The sequence below is a fragment of the Leopardus geoffroyi genome, chromosome X (assembly GCF_018350155.1).
Source record: "Leopardus geoffroyi isolate Oge1 chromosome X, O.geoffroyi_Oge1_pat1.0, whole genome shotgun sequence".
Classification (NCBI taxonomy): Eukaryota; Metazoa; Chordata; class Mammalia; order Carnivora; family Felidae; genus Leopardus; species Leopardus geoffroyi.
The window spans coordinates 55,494,811-55,508,641 of record NC_059343.1 but is presented as its reverse complement, the minus strand read 5'-3'; the positions used below and the strand labels follow the sequence as shown (position 1 = coordinate 55,508,641).

The window sequence follows — 13,831 nt, the reverse complement described above, 5'->3', positions numbered from 1 at the left end:
AAATATAATTTTCACGCTTTCTATTCTGTTCCATTGATCTATTTGTCTGTTCTTTCACCAGTACCACATTGTTTTGATTATGATAACTTTATGGGAATTTTGAAATCAGATAGTGTAAATACTTCAACTGGTTCTTCTCTCCCAATATTGTGTTGGCTTTTCTTGCCTTTTTCCCTGTCTATATAAACTTTAGAGTCACTTTGTTGATATCCAGAAAATAGCTTGCATTAATTTTGAATTGGATAACACTGAATCTATGGATCAAGTTGTGAAGAACTGACATCTTGATAATATTTTATATCCATCTACATGTAATATTTCTCCATAAATTTAGATCTTTGATTTACTGGTTTTATAATTTTCATCATATAGATCTTATAAATTTTTTATTTATGACTAAGCATTTCAAATTTTCTTCTAATTCAAATACTTCAGTGTTTTTTTATGTTTATTTAATTTTGAGAGAGAGACAGACAGAGTTCAAGCAGGGGAGGGGCAGACAGAGAGTGAAACAGAATCTGAAGCAAGCTCCAGTCTCTTAGCTGTCAGCACAGAGCCCATCATGGGGATTGAACCCACACACTATGAGATCATAATCTGAACTGAAGGCAGACACTTAACCGACTGAGCCACCCAGGCACCCATATAGTTTGGTGTTTTTAATTTACAATTTCAATGTCCACTGTTAGCATGTAAGAAAACAATTGATTTTTTATATCAACTTTGTATCCTGCAGTTGTGCTATCTAGTTACTTATTAATTCCAACATATTTTTGTTGACTTTTGGGGGGAATTCCTGTACACACAATTGTGTCATGTGTGGAAAAAAAAGATAGTTTTATTTCTTCCTTTCCAATCTATATACTTTTTATCTCCTTTTCTTATCTTAATTGCATTTGCTTAGAATTCCACTATGATTTGAATATGAATTGTTCCTGGTGTTAGAGAGAATATATCTAGTTTCTCAAAATTAAATATGGTGTTAGCTGTAGTTTTTTTTACAGATATTCTTTATCAAGTTGATGAAGTGCCGTTATAATTGTAGCTTGTTGAAAGTTTTTCTCAAAGGATGGGTGTTGGATTTTGTCAAATATTTTTTTCTATATCTGTTGGTATTGTCATTTAATATTTATTCTTTAGGTGTTGATGTGATGAATTATATCAACTGATTTTTGAATGTTGCACCAGCCTTGCATACATGAAATAAATCACACGCAGTCCTGGTGTATATTTTTTGTACCCTGGTGGATTTGATTTGCTAATATTTTATTGAAAATTTTTATATCTATGTTTATGAGAGATACTAGTTTGTACTTTTCCTTTATTGTAATGTCTTTGTCTGGTTTTAGTATCAGGGTAATGCTGGCCTCAGAGAATGAGTTAGGAAATATTCCCTCTGCCTCTGTTCTCTGGATGAGAGTATAAAAATTTGGTATCATTTCTTCCTTAAAATATCTAGTAAAATTCACCAGTGAACCCATCTAGTGCATTCTTTTTTGGAAGGATTTTAATTATTGATTCAATTCCCTTAATAAATATAAATCTATTCAGATTGTGTATTTCATCTTGTGTGAGTATTGGAAGCTTGTGTCTTTCAAGGAATTAGTTTATTTAGGTTATCAAAATTTAAGGCATGGAGTTGTTATTAATACTCCTTTGTTATCCTTTTAATATCCATGAGATCAATAGTGATGACTCTGCTTTCATTTCTGACATTTTTTTTTTATTCTTTAAGGCTATTTACTATTTATTTTTAACAGAGAAGGAGACAGAAAGAGCGTGAGTGGGGGCGAGGCAGAGAGAGAAGGAGAGAGGGTCAAAGCAGGATCCGTGCTGTCAGCAGAGTCTGACATGGGGCTCAATCTGACAAACCATGAGATCATGACCTGTGAGAAAATCAAGAGTTGGATCCTTAACTGATTGAGACACATGGGCGCTCCTCATTTATGACATTTTAAATGTATGTGTTTTCTTTTTCTTTCTTAATCTGGCTATAGTCTTATCTATTTTCTTGATGTTTTAAATTAACCAGATTTTGATTTTGTTGATTTTCTTTGTTTATTTCCTATTGTTAATATTATTGGTTTCCTTAAAAATTGTTATTATTTCTTTTCTTCTGCTTATTCTGGTTTTAATTTGCTCTTATTTTTCTAAGGTGGGAGCTTAAATTATTGATTTTAGATTTATTTTATTCTAATATATGGTTTAATGCTATAAACATTCCTGTAAGCATTGCCTTCACAGCATCCACAAATACTAAGTTATATTTTCATTTTTGTTTAGTATAAAATACTTTTTAATTTCTCATAAGAATTCTTCTTTGACCCATGTGTCATTTAGAAATGTGCTGTTTAATCTCTAAGTATTTTGGCAGGTTCTAGCTATTTTTTGTTATTGATTTCTAGTGTAATTTATTTGTGGTCTGAGAGCATACTTTTCATGATTCCTGTTCTTGTAAATTTATTCCAGTATATTGTATGTCCCAGAACGTGGTTGATCATGGTGATCTGTGTGAGCTTGAATATAAGGTGTATCCTGCTGTTGTTGGATGAAATGTTCTACAGATGTTAATTAGATCCAGTTAGTTGATGGTGCTGTTCAATTCGATTATGTCTTTACTGATTTTCTGCCTCAATTACTGACAGGAAGGTTGAAATTTCCAACTCTAATTGTGGATTCACCTATTTCTCCTTGGTGTTCTATCAGTTTTTGGCCTCCCATGTTTTGATGTCCTATAACACAATAAGGGTGGTTATATCTTCTTAGAGAATTTACCGTTATCATTATGTTATGCCTCTTTTTCCCTGACAGGTTTTGTTGCTCTAAAGTCTCCTTTTTATGAAATTAATATAGCTATTCCAGCTTTCTTTTGATTCTTGTTGGCATGGAATTTTTTTCTCCATACCTTTGCTTTTAGTCTATGTCTTTTGTATTTCAAGTGATATGTTATACATAGCATAGAGTTGGCTCTTATTTTTCATGCACTCTCACAGTCTCTACATTTTAATTGGTGTGCTTAGGCAATTGACCTTTGAAGTGATTGATACAGTTGGATAAATATCTACCATGTTTGTTACTGTTGGCTACCCTTTGCTTATTTTTGTCTTAATTTTTTATCTGCCTTCTCTTTTTTTAACTTAAAATTGTATGATTCCCTTTTATGTCCTCTTCTAGCATATATGATTTATACTTTTTAAAACTTTAAGTGGTTACTCTGGTTTCCCATACACATTTACAATTAATCCATTTATGCTTTCATACAACATTATGCTTCTTCATGGGTGGTACAGGAAACTTATAACAGAATATTTCCTATTGCTCCTTTCAGTCACTTATAATATTATTGTCATTCATTTCACTATTTGATAATCTATATTCACCAAATATGTTGTTACAATTATTATCTTGGACAAACTCTTATCTGTAAGATTAGTTAAAAATAAGAAAAATGTGATTTTATTTTACCTTCATTTATTCCTTCTCTAGTACTCTTCTTTTCTTTCTTTTGGTACACATTTCTCATTTATATAGTTTTCCTTCTGTCTGAAGAACTCCTTGTAAAATTTCTTCAGTCACAAGTTTACTTCAAACATTCCTTAAATTTTTATTTGAGAAAATCTTTAATTTTTCTTCACCTTTGAAAAATAACTACTGGATGCAGAAGTATAAATTTGTGATTTTATTTCAGTACCTTAAACATCTCACTCCACTCTCTTCTTTTTGCATGGTTTCTTAAGAGAAATCTTATTCTTGCTCCTCTTTAGATAAGGTAGATTTTCTCCTGCTTCTCTCAAGATTTTCTCTGTGCCTTTGACTTTGTGCAATTTGAATATGATATGCCTACATGTAATTTTTTTGTATTTATACTATTGTTCTCTAAGCTTTCTCAATCTTTTGTTTCTTATCTGTCTAATTTTGGAAAAATTTTAGTCATCACTTTAAGTATTTATGTTCCTCTTTTTCTTCTCCTTTTAGAAAGCCTAGTATGCGTATCTTCCACTTTTTATAATTGTCCAACACCTTTTAAATACACTACTCCATCTTTTTCATTCTTTTTTTTTTTCTTTTTGCATTTCAGTTTTTGAAGTTTCTATTAACATATCTTCAAGTTCATTGATCCTTTCCTTAGCCTTGTTCAGTCTGTTGATAAGCCCATTAAAAGCATTCTTCATTTCTTTTTTTTTTTTTTTTTTAATTTTTTTTTAATGTTTATTTTTTATTATTTTTGAGACAGAGAGAGACAGAGCATGAACGGGGGAGGGGCAGAGAGAGAGGGAGACACAGAATCGGAAACAGGCTCCAGGCTCTGAGCCATCAGCCCAGAGCCCGACGCGGGGCTCGAACTCACGGACTGTGAGATCGTGACCTGAGCCGAAGTCGGACGCTTAACCGACTGAGCCACCCAGGCGCCCCGCATTCTTCATTTCTGCTAATGTTTTTTATTTCTAGCATTTCCTTTTGATTATTTCCCCTACCTTTCATATCTCCACTTGTATTACCCATCTGTTCTTGTGTATTGTCCTCCTTTTCCATTAGAGCCCTCACTATAATTTCTTGTCTAATAATTCCACGATCCAGTATCTCTGCCTTATCTGTTTGGTTTTTATGTTTGTTTTTTATCTTCAAACTGGTTTTTGTTGTCTTTTCCCCTTTTGAATGACTTGTAATATTTTGTTGAAACCAGGTGTAATGTTCTGGGTAAAAGGAACTGAGGTAAATAGGTCTTTAGCATGAGGCTTTATGTTTATATAGATAGGAGTTAGGCTGTACTTAGTTTGCTGTTAGGCTATGTTTGGTTTATTCTAGATATTGTTCTCAGAGGCCAAAATTTCCTGTGGTATTTTTGTTTTTGTCTTCCCTGTTGTCTTTGGATTTCCTTATAGAGTTGTTCTTAAATAACTGATAGTCTGATACTGGCTATAGCAACGGGTTTCTGCTTCGGGGCTTTTGCTCTCGTAAGCTCTGATTCTCCATTTTGACCTGTCTATCCAATATTTGAGGCAGCTCTTTTCCCTCTGATTTCAATTCTCTGTTGTTTCTAAGAGAAGTTGTTGATTTTCAACTTGTTCAGCATTGTTTTTTTGTGAGGATGGTTATGATAACTTGCAAGCTTTTTAATTGTTCGACCAGAAACCAGAAGTTTCCCATTGATCGCTTTTTATTTCTTGACTGATAATTCCTATCTGTAAAATAAAGGAGTAAGATCACTACTTGGTGGCTAAATTATTTCCTAGCTCTAGCATTCTGTTGAGTGCATAAGTAGTGACTTGTGTGAATGATTATGCTGTTATGTGACTTTTGCTGCTCTTCTTCTACAGGCAGACCTCCAGGTGGACAAAGAGAGGCATAATTTCTTTGAGTCCTCCCTTGATTATGTTTATCAAATCCAGGAAGTTCAGGAGTCCAAGAAGTTCAATATTGTGGAGCCAGTAAGTTCTATCTGTTGATGAATAGTCTAAAAATATTTACCAAATTCCCGGTAAATGCAGAGAACTTTGAACATAAAATTGAAATCTCAAAGATGGTGAAGGATATTTAATGCTTAATAATGAATGTCAAGAAAATAGACACACCAGTTTGTGTTGTTCTTGCTTTCTTACTAACATTTTCTCTTCCTTACCACCCCTTCTGCCTTTCTTTTCTTTCCATTTTCTTTTTTTTAATGTTCATGTATTTATTTTGAGAGAGAGACAGAGAAAGAGAGGGAGAAGGAGAGAGAATCCCGAGCAGGCTCCATGCTGTCGGCATAGACCCAATGTGGGGCTTGATCCCACAAACCAGGAGATCATGACCGGAGCTGAAATCAAGAGTCGGACACCCAACCGACTGAGCCACCCAAGCGTCCCTTCTTTCCCATTTTGTCTCCCTAGCTATGATTTTCCTTTCTTTCTCTTTCTTTGCTTCCTCTTTCCTTCTCTCCCTCCTTTGATTTCTCGGTCACCCTTCATTTTATCTTGCTCTCCTCCCTTCCTTGCTCTCATGCTTTCATAAAGCTTCTAAAGGGCCTATCAGATACCAATGTGCTACAAGCTCATGTCCCTTGCACTCAGTGACTTCCTATTGTACTGTTTTTACTTCTGTACTGTTTTTACTTCTATCTTCTTTATTTTTTTCTACTTACATCTCTTTGAGCATAAAAGTGATGTGCTTTGATTTGACAACTATGTGGAATTTTAACAACTTTTATTTTCTAGCATAAAAAATGTACTTTTATTGCAGAAAAGCTAAAAATAACTATAGGAAAAATAAAACAAAAAGAATAAATTTCCAAAACAGAGGTAATCACTGTTAATAGTGTGGCATTTTCCTTCTAAGTTTTCTGTGTATCTACAGTATTTCTTTCTCTATTTGTGTATGCTTTTGTACTTATGTGGGTGTGTGTGTACACATGTGTGAACATGTGTGTACATGTATATGTTTTGCACATGAACATGTATATCTATGTACACGTGTATCTGTGCTCACATTTGTATGTATCTGTATATATATGTACGCAATCAAGTGTGTATTCATTTATACAAAAAAATTAATTGAACTTCTATGACTGGCACTGTGCTAAACACTGGGTATTCTATAATTAATAAGACGGACTCTGTTTCTGTCTTTATGAGGACTACATTCGTATTGGGTAGACAGAAGGGAAACAAGGATACAGATAAATAAAATTAATTGTAAGTTGTGATAATGGCTAAAACAATAACAAGAATGGGCAGCTACTTTAGAGTAGATGGTCAAGGAAGACCTCTGAAAGTATCATTTATGGTAAGATCTAAAGAAAGAGAGGATGAGGCTACATGAATAATGGAGAAATAATACTCCAGACACAGAAAAACACATGTGCACAGTCCTTAAGTTAGGAAAGAATGGTGTGCTTGAAGAATGAAAAGATTAGTGCCTCTAGATACTGGCAATAGAAAAGGAGAGGGGCAGGAAGTAATTAATGTATGATAGGAAGGCACATGACCTGTAAGCATGGTAAAAAGTTTGGATATTAGTCTAAGTGTAGTGGAAAACCACTGATAAGTGTTAAACAGAATATGACATGAGCTGATTTTGTTGTGTGGAGAATGGCTTAAAAGAGACCAACAGTGAAAGTGAGGGAACCAGTTAGGAGGCTACTATAGTGGTCTAGGCAAGAAAAGATGTTGGTTTCGGTTAGGGTGGTGGAAGTTCAAACAGAAAAGAATGGCTGGATTAGAGCTATGTTTTGGAGATAAAACTGACACAATTTGGATTCAGATGTGAGTGGAAGAGAAATCAGGGATGATTCTTTACTTTCTGGCTTGACTGAGTGGGTAGTAGTGTCATTTCCTGAGATGAGAAAGCTTGGGAGAGAAACAGAAAGATTGTGTATATGACAATGTATGTGGTATACACACCCATATACGTTTATACACACACACATGCACATATATATGCAGCACATATGTGTGTATATGTACATAGTTTTTATATGTATTTATGTATATATACATATATAGTTTGTTTTTGTATTTATACATATATGCACGTCTATATGCATATGGTGTTATCTGTGTGCATATTTATATGCACCTACCTGTTTATTTTCTAAAAAGAATAGAACAATTATTACTACTCCTTATTACACTTTACTATTGGCAGAATTGAGTATTATTTTTTAAAGGTTTGTTTTTGATAGCTGAAATCATATTTTCTTTGTTTTTATTTATGTGTATATGATTATTGAGGTTGAATATTTTTAACATTAAAAATGTTTGATTGATCATTTGTATGTCTTATTCTGAAACCCCCCTGAAACATTTCTAACTCAAAAATGGGTTCACACTCCGTGAACATTTTAGCATTATGACAGTCTTCATTAAGGTACAGAATCTTACTTTATTCATTTATTCACTTATCTGTTTATTCAACAAATATTAATTGAGCACCTACTCTGTGACAATTCTGAAGATATAAAGAGAAAAGACACAGTCTATTCCCATACTATCCAAATTATGAATGGTTTTATATGCTATCTGAAAATGATCTGAATGAACAAATTTGTTATTAGTTCTTATTTTCTGGAACTAATTCCAGTGTAAATGTTTAACCTAATAAGAGAATGGCTTTATGTACACCTGTTTTTGTTTTCATGATTACTTTTAACACTATACTGTGTAACGCTATGGAATTTATTTTCCGTGTTTCTTTTTCCTTTATTTGATAATGAGAAGATGCTAGTGATAAAGTTATTTTTACATGTTTTCCCTAGGTCTTGGCCTTTCTTCATAGCCTCTTCATTTCCAACAGCTTGACTGTAGAGCTCACACAGGATTTTCTCCCATACAAACAGCAGCTCCAGCTCAGTTTGCAGAATGTGAGTTTGCATGTGGGTTTCTTCACCTGTCCCCACATTCGAGTTGGATTTTAGCCCCAATAACTTTAACCTTGAAATCCCAGTTTATTGCAGTCTAGCCAATTTGTCAAGACATATTGGTATGGATCACAAATATTTTTGTGTGCTAGACTGTTCTTGCTCTTTCAGTTTCAACTCTCCCCAGTCTTTGAGGCTTATTGTTGCTCAAACCTACCCCTCCACCCACTAATACTTCTATCTATCCAATATTTATTAAATGTTGCTAATTTACCACATCTCTTCCAGATCAGAAACCAGCTATGGGCTTGTTTAAGCACAGGTCTTATGCTACTTCCGTGTTGGTCAGTCTAGACACTTAAGAGTTTTATGACCACAAATGTCCATTTTCCCCTCTCTTCCTTTTCTCATTAAATACTAGAGTTAAATAAATTATATCTAAAGGTTTTATTCACCTTCTTTCAAATGCTAGTTCTTATAGATGGCATAGGCACAGTCTTCCCATCTTTGTAACATATATATATTTTTTCTCATTCATTTATTTAACTACATTTAATGAATACTTATGGATATAATATATACTTTGTGCCAGACATTTTACAAGACACTGGACATACCATAATGATGCATGTTAGTTTTTCTTTCCTCAGGGTACATACAGTTTCTTGCATGAAGGAGACATAAACACTGGAACACATCATAATCCCTTGTGATAAGTGTTTCAATAGTGTTACGACCAAAATTTTTAAAATTTTTTTTTTTCAACGTTTATTTATTTTTGGGACAGAGAGAGACAGAGCATGAACGGGGGAGGGGCAGAGAGAGAGGGAGACACAGAATCGGAAACAGGCTCCAGGCTCTGAGCCATCAGCCCAGAGCCCGACGCGGGGCTCGAACTCACAGACCGCGAGATCGTGACCTGGCTGAAGTCGGACGCTTAACCGACTGCGCCACCCAGGCGCCCCACGACCAAAATTTTTAAAGCAGCACAGAAAGTAGAACATTGACTGCCTCGTGCAGTTAGAGAAGGCATCACTGAGATAGTGATTTTGGACTAGTTGTTACATTGCATAAAATTTACAGAGTATTTTTATATTAAATAGGTTGGTAAGTTGTAGTGGACATAAACTTCACTTGGTTTTTTAGGAGGATCTTGACTTAGAGTAGTTTTTTAAATTTCTTGCTGGGTACTCACCTTCACCTGAATGTGAGAGCCCGTGTCTTTGGATTTATAAAATATCCCTATAACCAGGTTAATCATTTGAATCTTCCTCAAAAAAGAAATTGAGAAGTATGAGTTTAATAAAACCCCTTGTATTTATGTACATGATGAATTCATTCACAGGATGATCAATAGAGTAGGCCCAAAAAGATAGGGCAGCCCAGATCACCATTTTGACTGACATAACAATCTTGAGGCTAGATGCTAAGGACCTATCTCTAGTGATTTTCTTACCCATATTTCAAACAGTGTTTTGCTATTGTGTTTAGTTGTGTAGTTGTACATATATTATTTCTTACCATTAGCTTTTGTTTTTCATGAATATGAAAACATAACTTTTCAGTTGATCTATCTTCAAAGAGCACATTGTCATGTATTTTATCCTAATGCTAGAATTTGATTCAGAGTCAAATAGGCAGTCACTTTACTTGAGGCAAAACGTAAAAGTTGCCGTGATAATATTATCTTTGGGAACCTTCTTTATAGTCTCCCTTCTTGTAAAGTGGAAATCAGTCTGGTGCTCAGAATTCTAAGAGCCCTTGTTTATTGGAGCCTTATGTCATTCCCATTAGAAAATAAAAGTCTTCCACATGTGTTTTATTGTTATATTATTTATGTTTCTGTTTCCCTTTTAGTCTTTAGTACTGTTACACTCCATAAAATTGTTTTCTCATCACTATGCCGTTCAACATTTGTTTTCTGCTGTGTTGTAGCATATAATGAAAACCAAGAAAACTCTACACTGGATCTCTGACCAATAAATGCTTTTTAATAAGGTGATAATGGTGATAATGATAATGGTGATAATGGTGATATCATAATATCATATCATAATGGTGATAATGATAATAATTATGATGATAATGTCTTAACAGACAAGAAATCATTTCTCCAGTACTCGGGAAGAGATGGAAGAACTTAAGAAAAGGATGAAAGAAGCTCCCCAGACATGCAAACTTCCAGGACAGCCAACCATCGAAGGCTATCTCTATACACAAGAGAAATGTGTGTGGGAATATAGGGATCCCCATTGGGTTTCAGTAGACTGTCACCTACTTGCCACTCTCCAAACTCCAGGCACCTATATTGTTCACAGACCCTTGACAGCTACACCTCTTTGGAGAACAGTCTGGAAATAGTGGATTAAAAAAAAATGAAGGGGAAGTTGGAGGTGGAGGTTAGGAATTTGTCTTGCAAAGGGTCTGGGATGATAAGATTTAAGGTTTTTCTCTGTGATTCAAAATGGGGATTGTTAATTGTTTAATCCTTCTGATGGCTCTGATGGGGAGAAAAAGTGGTAAGGGAAAAGAGGCAGAAAAATAATATTTATTACACCTGCTATGTGCCAGGCAGGCATGGTGCTAAGTACTTTAAATACACTATTTCATTTGATCATTAAAACCACTTATCATACCCATTTTACTTGAGGCCACTGAGGTTTAGAGAGATCACTAGTTGAAAGTCACCCAACTATCAAGTAACAGCCCTAAGAGTAAACTCCATTCTGTGAAATGCCAAAACCTATGCTCGTATCACTATACTCTATACTTCTCACTGCCTTAGGAGCACATGGTTGCTCTTAAAGCACTAAACAACAACCATTGTGATTTCAATGGGATTACAGTTGTTCATTGCTGACCAAGGAAAATGAGTTAACTTATCCACTCACTGAATATTGCAGAAGATTCAAGCCTTCCTACCTCCTAAATAACATCATGAAAACCTGCATGTGCTGTTTGCTTTTCCTTATGAACTATGACCCAGTGCTCCCAAAACCTGTGATTTCAGCCCTGCCCATAATTATTGTACCTGAGAAGTAGGAAGAAGAAGCTACTCAGATGTTACCAGTGGCAAAAAACTACTGCAATTCACAAAACATGGCATTTAAGCATTGATATTATCATGCTTTTCCTCTCTTTGAGAAATTAACTTTTGATATTTTTCAAAGATGTGTTCTTCCACTTTTCAGATGTATCCCTTCAACTCTATATTGCAGTATTTCTCAATCTCAGTGCTATTGACATTTTGGGCTGGGTAATTCTTTGTTTTGTCGGGGGGGGTGGATCATATACATTTTAGGGTGTTTAGCAGCATCTATGCCCTGTCCTCACTTTATTCTAATAGCACTCCCTAGGTACTACAACCTAAAATGTCTCCAGACATTGCCAAATGTCCTTTGGGAGGCAAAATTTCCCTTGGTTGAGAACTACTTCTATATTATAAGAGAGGTGGAAATAATGAGTTTGCAATCTTGGCTATAATATCAACTAGCTCCAGTTTTCTAATTTGTCAAATGGATATGACATTGCTACTCAGTTGAATATTTATTGAGCATCGTTTTTTTTCCAGACAATATGCAGTGCACTGGGGGATTTTAAAAACTGAATCAATCTTGATTTTTGCCTTCAAGTTCACAGTCTGAGGAGGAAGATAGACAACTATGTCAAGAATTATAAGGAAATCTGCTGAGCATTGCATTTGGGGCATATATCTAAGGGCTTCACTGAGGAAGTAATGTTTGAATTAGAACTCGAATTATGAGTGGGAGTTTGATAGGCAAAAAAAAGGGGGGAAGAAATTTCCGTGTATATACCATTGCATGTTACTCAGGCACAGAGGTATGTGAGGATGTAATCTATTTTCAGGTTCTTGGTTTGCCAAGAATAACCCTGGTTTATACCTGTAATCCTTTTGTAATTATTAATGGTGACCCATTCAGTCTTAAATATGTCTTGAAAATTTGGACTAAAAATATATGACCAACTCTTTGTTTGATAACTGAAAGTAATTCAATGAGACAGGACCATAGAGCGTGGCAAAAGACAAAGTAGGAAAGGTAAATATCACATTATGAAGGATTTTGTGGGCCAACCAGAGTTTAAAGATGGTGGAAAAGCCATGCATGATTTACAAGAGAAATGATATAGAGATATGTGTTTTAAGAATGCTCCTTTAGCTAAAGAGTGGAGAATGCACTAGAAAAGAGTGATCAGAGATAGGGGAAATCAGAGAGAAGACCACTGACATGGTTAATTGTGGAGAAATAGTGAATTTTTGTTTTGACTGAAATACTTCATAAAACATTAAAAGTAATTCAGCAATAGGGTCCTGAACTAATTCAGGTCTAAAAGGGATGGAGAGGATGAAGCAGCTGGAAGAGAGGCATGTAAGGAATGAATGGACAGAACCCAACCACCAGTCAAATGGCAGGTTACAGGGAAAGACGAGCAGAAGATTACAGTTGTATCCAACTCATACAGTAATAAGTAGTAGAAGCATTCATAGGGGACATGGCAAGGAGAGTGATTTGGAGCAAGCTAGAGCCAATGTGGAAAGTAGTTGATGAGTTTTAGGATCTCCATATGTTCTGTGTGTTGATGGCACTGCAGGGCTGCTGGAGTTCAGGGGAGGGTTAGGGCTGGATCTGAAGCACTATGACTATGAAGAGCAGACTGTACAGCCTTTCCATCTTAGGAGTGTATTGACCATACTGCCTAAAAATATATTCTGCCAGCTCACTTTTGCCTATCATTGTAGGGGCTTTGGGAATATCCTGGGTCAAATATTACTGCCAGTATGAGAAAGAGACCAAAACGCTCACCATGACACCTACGGAGCAGAAGCCAGGTGCTAAGCAGGTCAGTTCTTTTGTGTGCCATATTTTTTGAAATGCATCTGTGCCTGCATCTCAGAAAAGAGTATACCTTGACTTAGTGCCAAAGAATCAAGTTCATCACTGTCACGTGAATCATGACGTGTTCTTTTTGGCCTAAGTTTGCATTGGACCAGATACTAGTCAGTTGAGTAAAATGATATCTATTATGTCAAGCCTTCTGAAAGTGCCTATACTCTTTAAGATCATTTATTAAATTATTAAAAGTGCCTGTCACATTGTACAAGAAAATTTGCAAGAATATGGATGAATTGGAGGAGGATAGTATTTATTACTTGCTTTTAATAAGTTTCTACTGTAGTATTCCTTTAAATAGCAAGTGTTTAAAATATCATTTTCCAAAATTGCTTTTTTAGATAAATATGTCTGTTTCCTAAAGTTGGAATAATGGAATAACCTATACCCCGTATTCTATGTAATGTTCAGATATATTTAAGCAGTCGATGCCTCTTCTTCTGTCCTCCAAACCTTCCCCTATTCCCTAAAATGTCAAGATGAGTTTAACATACTGAGAAGATATTTACTTACCAGAAGAACTTAATCTTATATATTACATACTATACTGTATAATATAATATAATATAATATAATATAATATAAT

At 34.9% G+C, this 13,831-nt stretch overlaps 1 protein-coding gene across 6 annotated transcripts in view; it reads left to right on the top strand.

Moving 5' to 3' along the window:
* The window catches only part of OPHN1 (oligophrenin 1), a 618,968-nt gene that overhangs the window by 333,424 nt on the left and 271,713 nt on the right, over positions 1–13,831 (top strand). For all 6 annotated transcript variants that reach the window (XR_006710966.1, XM_045472066.1, XM_045472065.1 and 3 more), the window contains 4 exons: positions 5,319–5,429; positions 8,234–8,338; positions 10,433–10,562; positions 13,095–13,195. Coding sequence is in view for 5 of the 6 variants with exons in the window: in XM_045472066.1 (XP_045328022.1) it covers positions 5,319–5,429; positions 8,234–8,338; positions 10,433–10,562; positions 13,095–13,195 (447 nt within the window). In the remaining variant the exon portion in view is untranslated. The remainder of the gene's footprint in view (positions 1–5,318; positions 5,430–8,233; positions 8,339–10,432; positions 10,563–13,094; positions 13,196–13,831) is intronic.